We start from the raw sequence: 19,251 nt of genomic DNA, 5'->3' as shown, positions 1-19,251 counted from the left end.
CTGCTCCCACAGCCTTTTTGTGACTCAAACTAGTCTATAGTCTCAGAATCAAAGGTAGGTCAGTACGGTAAATCTTGAGAGCCTGGGAAAATCTGCCCTGTGATGACTGTTTCTTTGAAGAAGGTAGATGTCAATGTAGCCAGCCAAGACAGCTGAAACAAAGATGTACTGAACTACCAAAAAACATTTATTCTTTTTTTAAAATTACTCCAGTTATTTAGGACATACAAGGCGTATAACAAAAATAAAATATATATTATAAAAACAAACTTTAATGTTCTTACTTACCTCTGCTAGGTCTTCAAAACAACTGCCTACTAACGGGTGGGGACTGCCTTCATCTGTCATTTCTACGGTGTCCTCAATGTGGCCCAGTAGCTTCACGCTAAGTTCATGAATATCTGATATACGACTAAATATATTTTCCACATCCTGAAGGAAGAAATGGAATCATCAGACAATAAATATCCATGGTGAATAAGAGAGAGAAATTAAATCCATAAGGCAAAATATATAGCACACAAAGCAAGCTACTTAATCAGTTATAATATTGAACAAACATTGATTAGTTTCTCAGCTAAAGCAAGGTTATAAATATTGTAGGTAACGGACAGCTGATTAATTACTGACTCCTGTTTGGAAGAAAAATAATGGGAGAAGAAACAGAGAACTTAAGTATTTAACAAATATGGCTTTCATAGAATCAAACTCTTTAGTGTTTCCCACAAGTGTTGCCTTTTGGTTTCCATTTCAAATTTGAGTTAAAAATAGTAATAACCCAAATGTTAACCTGCCCTATGCAGTATACACAGTATTACACACAAATCAGACCACCATTCAATTGCCCAATTTGTGTTCTGAACCCACTGGCGAAACCTAAAGTCCAGCAAGGAAGAAAGATGAACCTGGTGGAAGAGGTGAGCCAAACTTTTCAGCTTGGTTACTCTTAATCCAGTTTTCAGCAGCTCAGGATCTACTGCACATACCCAACTTTGTACACTATGAGTAAAATCCTGGCCCCAGTGAAGTCAATGGCAGAACTGCCACTGACTTCAGTGGAGCCAGAATTTCACCCTACAGCTTCACCTATAGAAAGAATGGCTGGAGGAAAGGTTTGGCAGAATCAGAAAGACAGTTCAACTACATGGAGCTCTAGCATTCAGAGAGAGATCTCATGTAGCTAAGAAAGTGCATGACACTGACAGGAAAACAGACATTCCAATTCCCATGCCATGCCAGACTACTGGCCTATGGTAAACAATATTGCAAAAAACAGGCAGCACTTGTTGTTCAAAAAATTGCAAACTCGGCACACCTCCTAAATTTCTATCCAGTAATGCACTTAGCCAATTACGCAATTTTATTTAATTATGCAATGCCAAACAAAGAGGAAGAACATCCTTCTGGTTCCTCAAACATGGTCAGTTTATGACCTGAAGCATAAGTTTTAATCATCCTCAATGGTCTTAAAATCTTTGCATTTATGTAGGATTTTCATAAGAGGCTCTTTTAAAAAAGTGTTTTACAAACACTTTCCCCTTCTACTTACAAAGATCAATAAATATTTTTTTTCTTTCCCACACACACTATATATATATATATATGAAAAAAAAGGAACCTGAGGCACAAAGGTTAAGTTACTTGCAGAACGTCTCACAACCCAGTGGCAGAGTAAGTGACACAGGGATCCCAACTCTAAGCCCTTTAATATTTCCACAATACTGCCTGTGTTTATATTTTCAAGGCACTTCAGTACTACATAGTGACAGGCAGAAACAGAAGACAGGCACGATAGACTAGGGTATTCAAACAATTTGGATCTTAATGTGCACTTCAGTGTTGTTGGTTTTGCTTTTAAAAATGCAGTTTATATGGTAGCTGTACAAGTGGGTTGAGAAATGGTACAGGAGAAACTTACTTCAACTCCCATAACGTCAGTACAATAGTTCCCAGTGCACTAAATTGACTTTCTAGGATGCCAGAGAAGTGCAAGGGGAATATAATGCTAAATGGTATAGAACACTCAGCCCACTCTGCTCTACAATTCTATATTCTGGATTCTAGACTTCTGGGCTGGGAGGGAGGAAAACATCCCCCTAATCCCTCATCATTTATTTCAGGATGAGCTATAATAAATTCCCATGCTGCCTATCCCCCTTTTCCTGCGTCTCCTTTCTTACCTCCATTTCAATCCTTACACCATGTGTGCATACACACACCCCTTTTCTCAGCCTGTTCTTTCAGAGTTGCCTTTGTAGAGCGAGAGGCAGCATCAACATAAGAACATCTGCTATTGTATTTTGTTTGTTCATCAACAGTTCTGGGCTGGAGCGACAAGTGTCGAGAAACAGATGGCTTTCTGATAGTTCTTCCTATACTATAGGAATGTGATGCCGGACAAAAGTTAGGTCCCAGAAATTCTCACCTATATTAATGCAAACGTAAGCTTCATATGCATTAGTTGTAACATCTATATAATACTTACATGAGCTGAAAACAATTTGGAGTTGGAGACAAAAGGCTCTCTAAAAACTTTTATAATGAGATTTAGTTCCCGTATGTACTGTCGAACCTCTGCCATAAATGACTTGACTAGATCATAATAGGTTTGTTCCCCTGAGGTGGAGGGTTCCTCATCAGATAAAGTTAGTGTACTTATATCTTCTACATCTTGATGGAACATATCCATCAACACCTGTGTAAATGAAATTGGAGAAAGTAAGTGGTTTCTTTAAATATACACAAAAATTTGATACAAAAGTTACCAGTGGGAGGGGAAATAAATTGTTATAAAAGATATAGTTGAATACTATTAATGGAAGGCTTTGTATGTTGCCTTGAGGTTGGTTAAATATATCTGGTAAAAAGGAAATTGAATTAAGAAAAAATAATTAAAAAAAACTAGCTAGGTATCATCCTAATTCTAACTCAGAGCTACAGGAAAGAACTGATGGTAGTTTGGACTGTTCTACACTTTATAGCCCATACGGAAGGGGGGCAGCAGGTTCATGCACATACGGCACACACACCTACAAGTGGGATCCACAAGGACAAATGCTTGGAAATATGCAGTTCGGTTAATGGGCCTGTCCTCCATATGGGGTAGGGGTATGGAGGAAGCAGAAAGAAGGAAATATAGATTATATTATTTGAGACTGATCCTACTTAAGATGCTTATGGACAGAAGGTAAGGATTACATTACATAAAGGGGCAGCCTACAAGCAGCATGTAGGTACTTGAGGGAATACTGGACTAATGCATATCTATGACAGAGCATAGGCAAGTGTTGACAGCTTCATGTCATCTCAGAGTTAACTTATAAGGCCGGGCTAAGTCTGGGAACGCGGTATGGGCCATGTCTGTGTTTGATGTGGTGAATAAGGCAGAGCCACAGAAGTCTCCCTCTAGCAGGTTGTCGCTTTGGGGCAAATACAACAAGCTGCATGTTTGCTTCAGAGCCCTTCAGAAACCTGGGAGGTTTCTACTGTTTATGCATGGGGTTGTTGCAACTCTTCAGAAGTGTGACTGTAGTGTACTAAGAAAAGGAGTACTTGTGGCACCTTAGAGACTAACCAATTTATTAGAGCATAAGCTTTCGTGAGCTACAGCTCACTTCATCGGATGCATAAAGTGGAAAATACAGTGAGGAGATTTATATACACAAATGTAGTGTACTAGGCACCCTTACATCCAAACCCTGTAAAGGCCAGTTTCTTGGCCAATGCATTTTGCTAGTCCCACCAACAGCTGAAGGAGGCAGATTAGGAGAAAGAATCGAAGGAATCAGCATCATTACCACAATCATATGGCAGGTACTCAAGCTTCTGATGAACATCCACATACAGACATGTATCTACCAGCAATGGTGATGCAGACAGCTGCCCTATACTACTAAGCCCTGGTCTGGTCAACATAAGACAGCTTTTGTCAACCTAATTACGTTAGAGTACACACCACAGCCTTGCTCCCGCCAATGTAAGTGCCCTACTACCCCGAGATAATAACTCCACCTCCATGAGAGGCATAGGGCTTATGTTGGTGTAGTTAGGGTGAGGCAATGTCTGTGTAAACACTGCAGGTTACTTACATTGGCTGTCATTCTTATCCATGTCAGGGCTCCATGCTGGAGCCATGAAATTGACAAGAAAGAGTTCACAGTTTGGGCTGTCACTCCGTAGGGTGGGGGGGCTCCAGCTAGAGCCCAGCTGTCCCCCTGGGATGCTGGCTCCCCACAGGGCTGCTGCCCCAGATCCCTGCTTCCCACCGGGGGCCCAAGGTGGGCAGGGAAGCACATGCTCCCGGCAGGGAGCTGAGCAGATCTGAGAGCCCGGGCTCCAGCCCCACACTGCCAGTGGAAGTGCTCCTTATGAGGCTGTGCACCACTACCGGAAGGAGGGGGTGTGGACATGAACCACTGCAGTAATTACTGCAGTGGCGATAAGTCAACCTAACATAGGTCAACTTAAGTTTGTAGTATAGACATGCCCTAAGTGTCTTAATGGTTATTAAGGTCTCACAAGGTACTTCACTTTCCTTTAAAGCTAAGGAAGAAATGAATGGGGGAAGAGGGCACAGTCAATACAAGGCTGAAGCAAGATAGGGGACCAGTCACTAGAGCAACAAGAAATGAAAACCCCAATGAGCTGATTAACACGAGTAATGCCAACAACAGACAGGGTAAACACAGTGAGAAGGGGACACAAGAAAGGTTCCATGGACTTCAATGGAACTAGAGGCTCTGACCTCTTTTGAGGGACTGATTCCAAATTGTGTGGGGTTTTTTTGTTTTGGTTTTTTTGAAAGAGAAAAAATACAGATTATTTGCCCTCCAATGTGTCAAAAGATTGAGACTAGGTGCCCAAGGCAGCTAGAATGCAGCAACGCTTGAGTACAAGCCAAAGGAATTTGGCTTATCGACCAACCATAGTCAGAAAGACAGTCTTCTGGACCACTGGGGTATGCTGGGGTTGCATGAAGTGTCCCAAATAAAACTTTGCACCATCAACCCCCAGGAATGCTCTACATTGAAGTCACTGTTGTATCAAAACAGCAATAATTTTAGAAGTTCACGTACTGCTGGGGGGTTTCTAAAGGAAGAGACATCAAAATTCTACATTACAATACATTTAAGAACTAAGAATAATATTCAACATTAAGATTTTTAGACACCATTCAAGATCTGGTTAAAAATTTAATACTGCCCCCCCCCCCACAAAATTCCATTCATTTGACAAGTATGAATTATACCACCTACCTTATCAGCACACATTGCCACTTTAATGTCTTGTTTTGTAATTTCATAATGTCTTATATTTCGTACGTAATTCCCAACAAGCTTCAAGATATCTGCAGAAATGTATTCTAATACTGCTACTATGTAAACAGATACTTGGTGGTCAATTTTATAACCTAGAACTTCCTAAAAGTAAAAACACAAAAAGTGCATCATTACATGTGTTATACAACCAGTCAAATAACTAATTTATGTATTTTAGAATAAACTTATGAAATTATGTTTAATGACTATTGCACTAGACAGTCAACATCTGTCCATCATTAGTACTAGCAATACAAAAAATACTTCTTTCTATACGTATAATAAAAATAACAGTGGTATCACAGACAACACTGCATGGTTCATACTGACTTTGAAATGCTGACAGTGCTACCAAGCATTTATAACATGCAATACAGTTCTACTTGACACGATCTAAAAGCACTGAATTCTCTATTACTCAGCCAGAATAAAAGTATTGCAATTTTTAGCAGATAGGTATTTAGGGTTTTCTTTTTTTTGAAAACTGTTACTAACCTTTCAAGATGTGTTGCACATGTACATTCCTCTCTTGATGTGCGTGCACCCCACGCAGACCACAAGAAATTTTTCCCTCAGTGGTACTCATTTGGCGGGGCTTGAGCACCCTCTGCTGGCACCGGTAAAGGGGTCCAGCTCACCCTGAGCCCCCTCAGTTCCTTCTATCCAGAAACTCCGATGCAGAGGGGTAGGAGGGCAAGTTATAGAATGCACATGTGCAACACATCTCATAGAACAAGAGATAGAAAAGGTTAATAACTGCTGTTTTTCTTCTTTGTGCATTCCATGTGCATTCCATTCTTGGTGAGTGTCAAGCAGTTAAATAGGCAGAGGGATCAGAGTTTATGTACACAGACTGCAGTACATCTCACCCAAATTTGGCATAATTTCTAAACTACTGGGTGATGGTATAATGGGAGGAGACAGTGTGCACCGATGACTCGGTTGCTGCTTTACAAATGTCCAGCATAGGGATCTGCGCTAGGAATGCCACGGAGGATGCTTGAGATCTTGTGAAGCTTGCCCAGTGGTGAAACACGTGTCAGATCATAACAAGTGCAGATACTTACAGTTATCTCAGATGAAATTCTCTGTGAAGAGACTGGAAGATCGTTCATTCTATCAACTATAGTCACGAACAGTTGGGTGGGTTTGGTCCTGTCTATGGATGTTAGATGAGCACTGGTTCTACAGTGTGTGTAGCAGTTGCTCATCCATATTTGCATGTGGTTTAAGGCAAAATACAAGTAAGTAAATTGATTGATTGATATGAAACTACCGCAGAGAGAGAAAACTTGGATGGGATATAAATGCACCTTGTCTTTAAAGGCAACCAAGTACAATTCATTGGATGTGAGGGCACAGTTCGGAGACCTTTATGGCAGAAGCAATAGCAATTAGGAAAACCAGCCTTTAGCAGCACCAAAAGGTTGGAAAGCGGATATTGCTGCCAGGTGAAACTGGATAGAGGAAAATGCTAAACCTTGCTGTTTCAGGTGCAGCAGACAGGCGAATATATTTTGGCTGGATGAATGCATCAATGAGACTACCATTTGACAAGCCCAGAGAGAGAACTGCTTCAATTTTGACAGGTAGAGGTGGAGGGCTGCTACTTAATAAGACCTGGTGAACTTGCTCTCAGCAAGCCTGTTCTTTGGGATTTAACCATGAAGCTTCCAGGCTGTTAAATGAAGAGATAGCAGGTTTGACTGAAACAGCTATCTGTGGTCCTGAGAGATCAAACTGGGGTGCAACAGGAAGGAGACTGAAGTTGCCAATTAAAAGGACCAGTAGAGTCAAGAAGTGGGGCTGGCAGGGCCATGCTGGAGCTAATAAAATAACCCAGGCGTGATCCCACTTGATCTTTAGCAACACTCTGTATAGGAGCAGGACTAGGGGGAATGCAAAGTATGCTACCCAGAGTAGCAGGAAGGCATCCGTGATAAAGCCCGGACTGTGGCCTTGCAGGGAGTTGAATTGGTGACATTTTCTGATATACTTGTTTGCAAATAGACCTATCTGGGGAGTCCCCCACTGCTGGAAAATGCACTGGTTACATCACTCATGGTGACTGAAAAATGACCTGCTCAGGTGATCTGCTAGCTCATTCCACACCCCTGGAAGGTAAGAGGACCACAGGTTGATTGACTGGGCTATGCAAAATTCCCCCAAGTGAACTGCTTCTGACAGAGGAGGGACTAGCGATCCCATGCCTGTTGAGGTAAAGCACTGCTGAGGTGTTGTCTGTAAGAACAACAGATTTCTCCCTGATATGAGGTAGGAAAGCCTGACAGGCAAGACAAATAGCCCTGAGCTCTCGGATGTTGCTATGAAGAGCAAGCTCCCTCAAGGACCAAAGACCCTGAGTTCGGAGGGGCCCCAGGTGGACTCTCCACCTTAGAGCTACGTCCGAGATCAAAGTCATTGATGGTTGAGGGCTAATGACAGGAACGTTTGGACAAACACAGAGGATCCAACCACAATTGAACGAAATGAGAACATGCAAAAGTACCATGGTCACAGTGTTCAGATGAAGATAGGTTGGTAAGTACACTGAGGCCAGGCATATCTGGAGGGGCCTAAGGTGCAGCCTTGCGTGTTGTACATGGCCTTGTGCAGTTTCAGGCTGCTGCGATCAGATGAATTTTGAGGTCTGTCACGAGAGATCGAACAGATTGGAATCAAGACTCTGGGAGGAACACTCTGGCTGGGTAGAATCCAACACAGCCCATGTAAACTCTATCCTCTGTACTAGGCAAAGGATAGACTTGTCTCCAGTAATCAGTAGGCCTAAGGCCTTGAAGGCTAACTATGAGTTGAACATTGGATATAACCTGAGCTTTGGACCTGCCCTTGACTAGTCAGTCATCCAGGTAAGGGTAGACCTGCATTCCTAATCTCTTGAGGAACGCTGCTACCACGGCCCATACATTTTGTGAATACCAGAGCTGCAGACAGGCAAAGCAGAAGCACCAGGAAGTGGTAATGCAAGTGCTTTACTACAAATATGAGGAACTTTATGTGCCCTTGATATATCGACACATAAAAGTGGGCATCTCTTAAATTGCGGGAGGCATACCAGTCTCTAGGATCCAGAGGGAGAATAATGGATGCTGGGTAACCATGTAAAACTTCTTTTTGAGATGGTTGTTGAGCTGATGCAGGTCTAAAATAGGTCTGAGATCTTCCTTGGCTTTCGGGACTAGTAAATAATGGGAGTGGAAACCCTTCCCTCTTAAATTTGTGGAATCTCCTCTATGGCTCCCATTTGAAGGGCAGATTAAACTTCCTGCACTAGAAGCTATTTGTGAGAGGGGTCCTTGAAGAGGGACAGGAAGGGAGGGAGGTTGGGATGCAGGGGCAGAAAAACTGGAGGGTGTATCCCTCTTCTACAGTGCTCAATACCTAACAGTCCATAGTGATAGGAGACGAAGCACTGAGGACATAGGAAAGGCAGTTTGCAAACATGAAAAACAGGGCCTGGAATCCTTGCAACTGGTGCAATGTCCTTAAACATCCCATCCAAATGCCTCCTTAGAAACTCCTGGTGGGGGGTCTAGGTGGGGCAGGCATTAATGCAGAGGTAGAAGGAAGAGGTGGTCTACTCCTATAACCTCTACTTTTCTTTCTCTGCAGGTCCCGTTGGACAGCTGGAGCAGAATACCGGAGAGGTTCCTGTAGCCTGAAGTACTTCCTGGAAGCAGCCAGGGTGTACAACCAAAGGGACTTCAGGGTTGCCTTTGAGTCCTTTAACACATGAAGCTTAGTGTCAGTCTACTCTAAAAAGAGCAAGGATCCCTCAAACAGAAGGTCCTGCACAGTCTGTTGGACCTCCCGTGGGAGCTCAGAGGACTGCAACCAGTAGCTCCTACTCACAGCTACTGCTGAAACCCTGGATCTGGCAGCTGAGTCAGCCCCATCCAGAGCAGCTTGCAGCAAAGCCCTCACCATCAATTTCGCCCTCACCCATCAGCGAGAAGAACTCCTGCCTAGCATCTTCCAGGAGTGTGTCTTTAAATTTCAGCATGGAGTCCCATATGTTAAAGTCATACCTGGCCAAAAGTGCATGCTGGTTTGCAATCCTGAACTGCAACACCTTGAATAAACTTTCCTACCAAACAGGTTTAACTTTTTTTTTTTAGTCTTTTGATTTTGGGGCAGTGCTGTGATGCCCCTGCCTTTCCCTCTCATTGGCAGCAGATACTACAAGGGAGGAAGGAGTAGAGGAACTCAACCTGGGGTGGGTACAAAATACTTGTGCTCGGCCCTTTTTGAAGTGTGTGTGTGGGGGTCAGGGGGAAGGGATGCAGGAGTCTGCCACAGCCTCTTAACTGGGTCCATAATGGCCTCACAGAGGCAGGGCCACACTCTGAAAGGACCTGCAGTGGCTAAAATTTCAACCAGGAGGTTTGAGGATTCTTTCACTTCCTCCACCTGTATGCCCAGACCTAAGGCAACCCTCTAACAATTCTTGGTGTGCCTTATAGTCATCTGAGGGAGGTGACATGCCTCCTCCTGAGACTGGCTCATCGAAAAGGTGGAAAGAGGTGGCCAGGACTAGATGAGAATGCTCTTCCTTTCTTTCTTGACCTGTAGCGTCCTGTTGAGCCAGGTCTTGATACCAGATACCGGGCTCGGTACTGGTGTCTGGAATGGGTGCTGCCCAGTGGGTAAGTGCCACACACCTTTCCAATGCCACTGAATAGGAGTGCCTGAATATGATCTGGAAATGGGGGGAAAGCTCCACGGTTTTCAAAAAGGCCACTGGACAGGTGTAGGCCCCCAGTGACCTCCTGGGGAATCACTTGATGGTATCTTGTGACCAGATCCCAGGAAGGGTCGACATGTCTGGAGACGGGGTAGTGAGAGTGGCTCCCAAGACAGGAAATGTAGTACCAATCTCTGATTCAGAAGACAATGACGCTCTTTTCACTGACCACGGAGATGTCATTGCAGACGGTGCCAGCAATCAGTGCAGAGGCCAAAGAGAAATGAGCATTGCAGGTTTTCCTTTCGATGGTACCAAAGGGCGAGATGTCAGGAGTATGTGAAGTTTGCATGGTACTGAGCGCTGTAGCAATCCTGCTGGTTCTCCTGCGTTTGCTGGCACCAACAGGGTCAGGAGGTCCCTGGCGGCTGCAAATGCCTCTGGCGTGGTCGGTACCAAGAAAGTATCCATACGGTGCATACCACCAATGTGGAAGGAGCTCCTTCTGGCTCTGGAATCAATGGTGTCAGTGATGCAGTCTTCTGTGGTACCAATGCAGAGGAGTGCTTAGACTTAGATTGCACTCTATTCTTATTCCATGCCTAAGCAGATTTCAGAGCCTTTTAGCAGTCTGCTTCTTATGCCTCTCAAGCACTGGGATGGTGAACAGTGTTGGGACTCGAGCACAGTAGGACCAACCTGGTTCAGATGGAGGTCTCAAGGCCGCCTTCATAGTAAAAACTATAGCCTGGCTTCACAAACTTTCTTTGTGCGAGGCTTAAAGTCCCTGCAAATTTGGCAATGTTCCCCAATAGGAGTTTCCCCAAGGCACTTAAAGCAACCTGAGTGCAGGTCGCTCACGGGAATAGCCTTATTTCAGGAAACACAGGGCTTGAAGCCTGGTGACCAAGGCATCCCTTGGCATTGGGAATCAACTGAAACCTTCAGATGGGGTAAAATCCTAATTGAACAAACATGAAACTACAATAAAATTCAGTAGTCTGTGTTCTCTTGTGAGTACTTGGAAAAGCAGGAAGAGCTGTTCCAGCGGCTATCACAGGAGGTAAGGAGGAACAGAGAGCTCGGGGTCGGCTAGACCCTTTATATTGGTGCCAGCGGTTCGAGCCACTCAGATGGGTATCATTGAGGGGAAAATTTCTGGTGGAATACACACGTAAAATCACTCGAAGAACAATTTAAACAACTTCTGGGAAGTATAATCATAGTCCTAAATGTATTTAACAAGCATACAATTAACTGAAATAGAAATATTACAATGATGATGATACACTAAAACCCAGATACTTTGAATGTCATGTAAAATTTGTTTTATTCCTTTTGAGTTACATTTCAGGCAATATACAGACAATGAATGAAAATGTCAACCTTAACTTTATATAGTTCTGTAAAAGACAGGTTTGCCTAATTTTAAGTAGCAAGGTAATCAATTACGATTTGAGTACTTACTTTTAACAAAGGATGGATTTTTTCTACTGGGAGAGATAATGGATTTCTTCGTTTCCTCTTTTCAATAGCAGACTGGGCATCAGCTATTGCCCACTTATCAATAGGATGGGGAAAACTTTTTTGAACACGATCCTTAGGAAACAAAACAAACACTAAGGGCTTAATGAATAATCTGAATGTATTCAGCAAGTAGTATACTTGTTCAGACAGATACTTCACTGTTACAGATTAAAAGCAATTCCTTAAAAGGAATAATTTATTTTGATGCAACCGTGTTTTAATATACAGATAGAAACTAAAGTTATACCAAAAACTATATAGAGATACATACCCTAAATGTTGTACACTAAATATGTATTGCATACAAAAAACTACAAAGAATATTAAGGTTGTGAAGTTAAGCACTCAATTAGGAAACACTCTCAGGTGTGTTGTGAAGTTTATTAATGTTTGTGAAGCACTCAGATGCTACAGAGATGAGTGTTATAGAAAAGGCCACAAGGAAGTTAATAATTCTGTCTTCAGAGCAGGGACTGAATAGTGTGCGGTGACTAAGACATAGAGCCACACATTGCATAATAAATAAAATACAGAGTAGCTGTTCTTTCAGTGAGCACAGTCCATCCTGTGCACTGAGTAAGGCAGGGATCCTGTGGAAAAAAATAGTCTGATCAAGTAACTAAAGACCATTATTGTATATACACAAGTAGGGAGCCAAATTAAGATTCATGGGCAAGCTTAATTCTGGTGTTTCCAAACTGCTGAGTGGTTGACTTTGCAACCTTAATGTCCCATTAATGTAGTTTTTTTATGTATAATTTCCTAGGTTTTTTAAAAAAGCAAACTAAAAACCAGCGGAGATACCCCCCCCCCACCAAAAAAAGTAAATACTGTACAGTACTGTGTTAAACTAATAAATACATTAAGGGAAAGTTTAAGAAAAAAGATTTGACAAGATAAGGAAACTGTTTGTGTTTGTTTCATTTCAATTAAAATAGTTAAAGGCTGCATTTTTTCCTGAATAGTAAAGTTTCAAAACTGTATTAAGTCAATGTTCAGTTGTAAAATTTTGAAAGAACAACATAACTCTGAACAAAACATTATGGAACATTTCAGAGTTACGAACAACCTTAATTCCCGAGGTGTTTGTAACTCTGAGGTTCTACTGTACTCCTCATTAAAGCGAGGCTGTAAGCGCGAAAGCTTCTCTCTCTCACTGACAAAAGTTGGTCCAATAAAAGATACTGCCTCACCGACCATGTCTCTCTAATATCCTGAGACCAACACAGCTACAACAACACTGCATACATGTATTTCTCATGACATTTTAAAGTGCTAATTAGACTATTCATCCACAGCATCCCAAATTAAAGCTGCAAAATACAAAAAAGATAAATATTTTCTGTACCTCTACATCCAGAAAGCTTCTTGGCTGGGCTTGGCACAGCATATTCAACAACTGCAGAATTAACTCCTCAACATATTGTAAAGCATCTTCAGCTGAGGAAAGTTTAGGATGGACCTGCACCTGAACCTATATTGAACAGAAAATTGATTTAAACCTTGCACACTTTCCCCCTGAGTCCATGCTTTATTTCCACGGAAGCTAACTTACAGGTAAAAGAATTTCAGGAGCAATAGACCACAGACCTAAAAACTAAGAGAGCCAGAATTTTATGTGGTCTAAATCAGCATAGCTCACAGATTGAAGTCAAAGGAACCATACCAATTTGTGCCAAATCTAACCCACAGTACTGAAGTGAATACATTTTGAAATACACAACATTTGATGCTGACTTAGTTCTACTGCAATGTCTACAGGATATTGTCTGATAATGAGTGGGCTGTGAAGCAGCTATGCATATATATTTAAAAAAAATAAACATTGCATATTTTTCCCTTTCCCTCCCTTCATCTATTGCTTGCAGACTGAACTCTTTAGGCTGGAATAGTATGTGTGTACTATGTTTAATGCAATGTGAGCGACTATAATGCAAAAATTAAAATATTTTTTAAGGTACAGCACTATATTTAAATAGTTCCACCTGTTTAGGAAAATTTAGCAGTCTTAAAGCTTTAAATTTAAATCAATTTGCCTAAAGAGTTTGGCTTTCACCAAAAGTAAGTTTCCTTTAGTGTTGTTTGAAGGAAGTTAAACTATCGTAAGTGCCAGTTGCACTGTTTTGAATACTTGATTATTCTGAACCAATCTCCAAAATAAAAATATTTACAATACATTACTTCATCGGATCTGCACTCAATAATGCTTCAAATTTTACAAATGTTAATGTTACACACTAAAGGTAAAATTTAGATTTGCTGTTATAGCTGGGAATAAATTCCCAATGACGTAAATATAGTGAAGATGCACCTTCTCCCCCTCCCCCCAATACCTGTTAAATTACAGATGTAAATTTTCTGAAATACCGGTTTAGTAATTAAAAAGTACTACCTGAAACAGGACTGCAGTGTAATGGCTTCTTCCTACCCCTGCAGCTAACAAATAGCTTGGTTTTAACAGTTTAGGTACACACGAAGTTCAAAGTCTTAGGCTATGTCTACACTGCCACTTTCAGCACTAAAATTTTAGTTATTCAGGGGTGTGAAAACACACATCGCTGAGCGACAAAAGTTTTAGCGTTGAAAAGCGCCAGTATAGACAGCGCTTTATCACTGGGAGCCGCGCTCCTGGCTATAAAGCTACCACTGCTCCTTCAGGGTGGGGTTTTTGTTTATTGCCAGGAGAGCTCTCCCCCAGTGATAAAGCATGTCTACACTGCCCACGTCACAGCGCTGCTGCAGCCATGCTCTAACGTGGGCAGTGTAGACCTACCCTTAGAAGTAATATTTTAAAAACACCCAAGAACGTTGTTCTTCGAAGTATTCACCACAACTGTTTAAGTATTTGTGCCAAAGGAAGCTGATAGGTAACAACCTTCATAGTCATTCCAAGTAGCAAAACACCAAATTTACTATCCCGCCACCACACTCCAAAACCCTCCATCAGTCACCCCAATCCCCTGAAATACCTTCCCTAAATCATAAACCGTCAGTCTATCCAATCCGAATATCAACTCAACATGCCAACATTCAGTAAATGATTAATTATGGAGGCATCATTAGTAGCTCCACAGTTAAGGCTGCATTCGTATTTGCACTTACAGCAGGAATTAAATCTTATGAGAAAAAAAAGCATCAAACGTGCATGCATCATTCTGCCTCAGAAGCAGAAACCTAGTGGGCCTGCTGAAGCACTCCATGGGGCTTCATGTTTGAGGACTGTTCTTTGTTATATATCCTGCCTTTGAATTTGTGCAGTTTGCTAAAACTTTACTGAGAGGGTGGGTTTAGTTTGACAAATTATGTCCACACTTAGTGGGTCTAAAAGCATCTCTAGTAGTCACTGCTTTTTACCTTAAAATCCCTGGGAAATCATGAAAAACAAATCTCTGTGCAAACTGACTGACCAGAGCATTTATTCTGGATCTGAAGCAAATTTGATTTTTGCCAGCACCTCATTCTAACCAGCTTGTATGATATGGTTTTGGTGGTGTTTGTGAAACAGCAGGAAAACTACTAGCCTATCAGGCAAAAATCCAGGACAGCTCAGTTTACTGCACACTGAGATTACCATAATATCATATGTTAGCATTTGCATTACATAAAACCTAAACCTTCCAACTGGGATTAGAGCACCACCATAGCAGCTGCTGTACAAACTGAGTAGGACAGTTTCTGTCCTAAAGAGAGCAATCTAATTTAGGATGCAACGGTGGAAAACCAAAAGTATAGGTTTAGCGAGGGAAAATAAGAAAAGCAGCAATAAGAATATGCATTAACACAGGCTGGCACATGATTTCAAGACTTGTTAAACAGTAAGCCTTGCATGACCTTCTCATAAACGAACTAGGGAAATGCAACCTAGATGAAGCTACTATAAGGTGGGTGCAAAACTGGTTGGAAAACCGTTCCCAGAGAGTAGTTATCAGTGTTTCACAATCATGCTGGAAGGATGTAACGAGAGGGATCCCGCAGGGATCAGTTCTAGGTCCAGTTCCATTCAATATCTTCATCAATTATTTAGATAATAGCATAGAGAGTACACTTATAAAGTTTGCGGATGATACCAAGCTGTGAGGGGTTGCAGGTGCTGTGGAGGATAAGATCAAAATTCAAAATGGTCTGGACAAACTGGAGAAATGGTCTGAAGTAAATAGGATGAAATTCAATAAGGACAAATGCAAAGTACTCCACTTAGGAAGGAACAATCAGTTGCACACATACAAAATGGGAAATGACTGCCTAGGAAGGAGTGCTGCAGAAAGGGATCTGGGGGTCATAGTGGACCACAAGCTAAATGAGTCAACAGTGTAACGCTGTTGCAAAAAAAAGCAAACATCATTCTGGGATATATTAGCAGGAGTATTGTAAGCAAGACATGAGAAGTAATTCTTCCACTCTACTCTGCGCTGATTAGGCCTCAGCTGGAGTATTGTGTTCAATTCTGGGCACGACATTTTAGGAAGGATGTGGACAAACTGGAGAGAATCCAGAGAATAGACACAAAAATGATTAAAGGTCTAGATAACACCTATGAGGGAAGATTGAAAAAATTGGGTTTGTTTAGTCTGGAAAAGAGAAGACTGAGGGGGGACATAACAGTTTTCAAGTACGTTACAAGGAGGAGGGAGAAAAACTGCTTTTTCTTAACCTCTGAGGATAGGACAAGCAGCAAAGGCCTTAAATTGCAGCAAGGGAGGTTTAGGTTGGACATTAGGAAAAACTTCCTAACTGTCAGGGTGGTTGAGCACTGGAATAAACTGCGCAGGGAGGTTGTGAAATCTCCATCATTGGAGATTTTTAAGAGTAGGTTGGACAAACACCTGTCAGGGATGGTCTAGATCAGAGGTTCTCAAACTGTGGTCTGCAGACATTCAGATGGTCCGCGGATAGTTCCCTCTAAGGTTCGCGCCTGGGCAGCCTCACACGAGAGAATGAAGGGCCACCCACCTAACTAGTGGAGCCGCACAGTCGTGGCTCCACTAATTAGGTGCCTGGACCCTGGAGAAGACACACATGTAAGGTGAAGTGTTGGCCTTGGGGTGAGGGGACAATGGGGTAAGAAAAGGGGGTGGGGGGAATTTGGGATGTGTAGGGCTGAGGCGGTCAGAGAAAAAGGCGACTTTCCCCAGCTCCAGGGCTGTGGCTGCCGGGGAGAGACAGCCCTCCTTCCCAGCCTCAGCTCTGTGGCTGTTGTGGTGTGGGAGAGACCTCCCTCCTTCCCAGCTCCAGCTTGGGGGCTGCCATAGCTGGGGAGAGAGGGCACATCCATCACATTAGAAAGGCAAGACTACAGACGCTCCCCGACTTATGCAATCATTCTGTCCCGGAAAGCCTTGTGTAACTTGGATTTTGCGTAAATTGGAAACGTATACCCGTACGTTACACAAAAATCTCCGTGACTCGCAAATCCTATTTCTGGTTTACAGAGCTTTTCCCGTAAATGAGAATTTGCGTAAGTTGGGTCTTGCGTAACCCAGGGAGTATCTGTACGTATATTAAAATGAGTCGTGTGTTTTTATTTGTAGAACAAAAAACAAACAAACAAAAAGTTTTTTTATATAGTGCTTTTATCCAAAGTGCTTTACAATAGTTAACTAATGGTACAAACATTTAGAAAGATCAATAAGTGGTCTGCCAAGACCCTCAACAATTTTCAAGTGGTCCGTGAAAAAAAAGTTTGAGAACCACTGGTCTAGATAATACTTAGTACTGCCATGAATGTAGGGGACCGGGCTAGATGACCTCTCAGGGTCCCTTCCAGTCCTATTATTCTTTGATTCTATAAAAACAGGTTAATAAAACAAGTAAATGATTCTCAACCTTTCCACGTGACCCCGTGTTACAATAAAAGGGGTGCTCATGACTCCCCCATAGGCCCCATTTGCAGGCCCAGGTGACGAACCCATGCAATCACAGAATCACAGGGTTAAAAGGGACCACAAAAGTTTTCTAGTTTAACCCCTTGGCAAGATGCAGGATTTGTTGTGTAAACCATCCAAGACAGATGGCTATGCACCCTCCTTTTGAAAACCTCCAGTGAAGAAGCTTCCACAACCTCCCAAGACAGTCTGCTCCATCGTCCTACTGTTCTTACAGTTCAGAAGTTTTTCCTGAAATTTAATCTGCTAAACTGTAGTTTGAACCCATTGTCTTTTGTCCTGCCCTCAGTGGCAAAAGAGAACAACTTTTCTCCATCTTTTTTATGGCAGCCTTTCAAGTATCTGAAGACCGCCATCAAATCCCACCTTAATCTCCTCTTCTCCAAACTAAACATACCCAGTTCCTTCAGCCTTTGCTCATATGGCTTGCATTCCATCCCTTTGATCATCTGTGTCGCTTGAGTCTGGATCTGTTCCAGTTTCTCTACATTCTTTCTGTCATTAGTGACCAAAATTGGACACAGTACTCCAGCTGAGGCCTAACCAGCACTGAGGAGAGTGATACTATCACCTTTAGTGACTTGCATGCTATGCTTCTGTTAATACAACCTAAAATTGCATTTGCTTTTTTTGCAACAGCATTGCACTGCTGACTCATGTTGAGGTTGTGATCTACAATTCCCATATCCTTCTCATCATTGCTGCTGCCAAGTCAGTTTCCCCCCATTCTGTATTTGTGCATTTGGTTTTTCTTAGGTGTAGTACTTTACATTTGTCTTGCTGAATTTCATTTAGTTATCTATAGCCCAGTTCTCCAATTTATCAAGATCCTTCTGAATTTTAGCTCTATCCTCCAAAGCATTGGCAACCCCTACCCTCAGCTTTTTGTCATCTGCTGATAACTTGACCAGCGTGCTCTCTATACCTACATCCAGGTCATTAATGAAGATAAACACCGGATCCAGAACAGATCCCTATGGCACTCTATTAGAGACCTCCCTCCAATCTGACATTATTCCATTAATAGTTACTCTATCAACATGGAATTTCATCTGCCCCTTTCTTGCCCAGTCACAAAACTGGGTGACTGGTCAAGAAAATGGCAGATGAAATTCAATGTTGATAAATGCAAAGTAATGTGCATTGGAAAACATAAACCCAACTATACATATAGAATGATGGGGTCTAAATTAGCTGTTACCACGCTCTGAAAACACTCACTCAATGTGCAACGACAGTCAAAAAAGCTAACAGAATATTGGACATCATTAAGAAAGGGATAGATAAACAGACAGAAAATATCATATTGCCTCTATATAAGTCCATGTGGTACACCCACATCTTGAATATTGCGTGCAGACAGTCGCCCCATCTCAAAAAAAAAAAAAAAATTGGAATTGGAAAGGGTTCAGAAAAGGGAAACAAAAATGATTAGGGGGATGGAATGGCTGCCATATGAGGAGAGATTAATAAGACTGGGACTTTTCAGCTTGGAAAAGAGACTACTAAAAGGCGATTTCATAGAGGTCTATAAAATCATGACTGGGGTGGAGAAAACAAATAAGGAAGTGTTACTTACTCCTTCTCATAACACAAGAGCTAGGGGTCATCAAATTAAATTAATAGGCAGCCGGTTTAAAACAAAAGGAAGTATTTTTTCATACAATGCACAGTCAACCTCAGGAACTCCTTGCCAGAGGATGTTGTGAAGGCCAAAACTATAACACGGTTCAAAAAAGAACTAGATAAGTTCATGAGGATAGGTTCATCAATGGCTATTAGCCAGGGTGGGCGGGGAGGTGTCCCTAGCCCCTGTTTG

The 19,251-nt window shown here is 42.1% G+C and overlaps 1 protein-coding gene across 1 annotated transcript in view; it reads right to left on the bottom strand.

Annotated features, from left to right (window-relative positions):
• The window catches only part of SOS1 (SOS Ras/Rac guanine nucleotide exchange factor 1), an 88,361-nt gene that overhangs the window by 53,455 nt on the left and 15,655 nt on the right, over window positions 1-19,251 (bottom strand). Inside the window, exons 2-6 of the mRNA XM_077814172.1 lie at window positions 12,899-13,024; window positions 11,491-11,622; window positions 5,256-5,420; window positions 2,486-2,695; window positions 289-432 (exon numbers count right to left, since the gene is read on the bottom strand). Of these exons, the coding sequence (XP_077670298.1) occupies window positions 289-432; window positions 2,486-2,695; window positions 5,256-5,420; window positions 11,491-11,622; window positions 12,899-13,024 (777 nt within the window). The remainder of the gene's footprint in view (window positions 1-288; window positions 433-2,485; window positions 2,696-5,255; window positions 5,421-11,490; window positions 11,623-12,898; window positions 13,025-19,251) is intronic.

The sequence above is a fragment of the Eretmochelys imbricata genome, chromosome 3 (assembly GCF_965152235.1).
Source record: "Eretmochelys imbricata isolate rEreImb1 chromosome 3, rEreImb1.hap1, whole genome shotgun sequence".
NCBI classification, from domain to species: Eukaryota; Metazoa; Chordata; order Testudines; family Cheloniidae; genus Eretmochelys; species Eretmochelys imbricata.
Note: the sequence above shows the minus strand (reverse complement) of the source record. Positions and strands in the feature narration are given on the sequence as shown.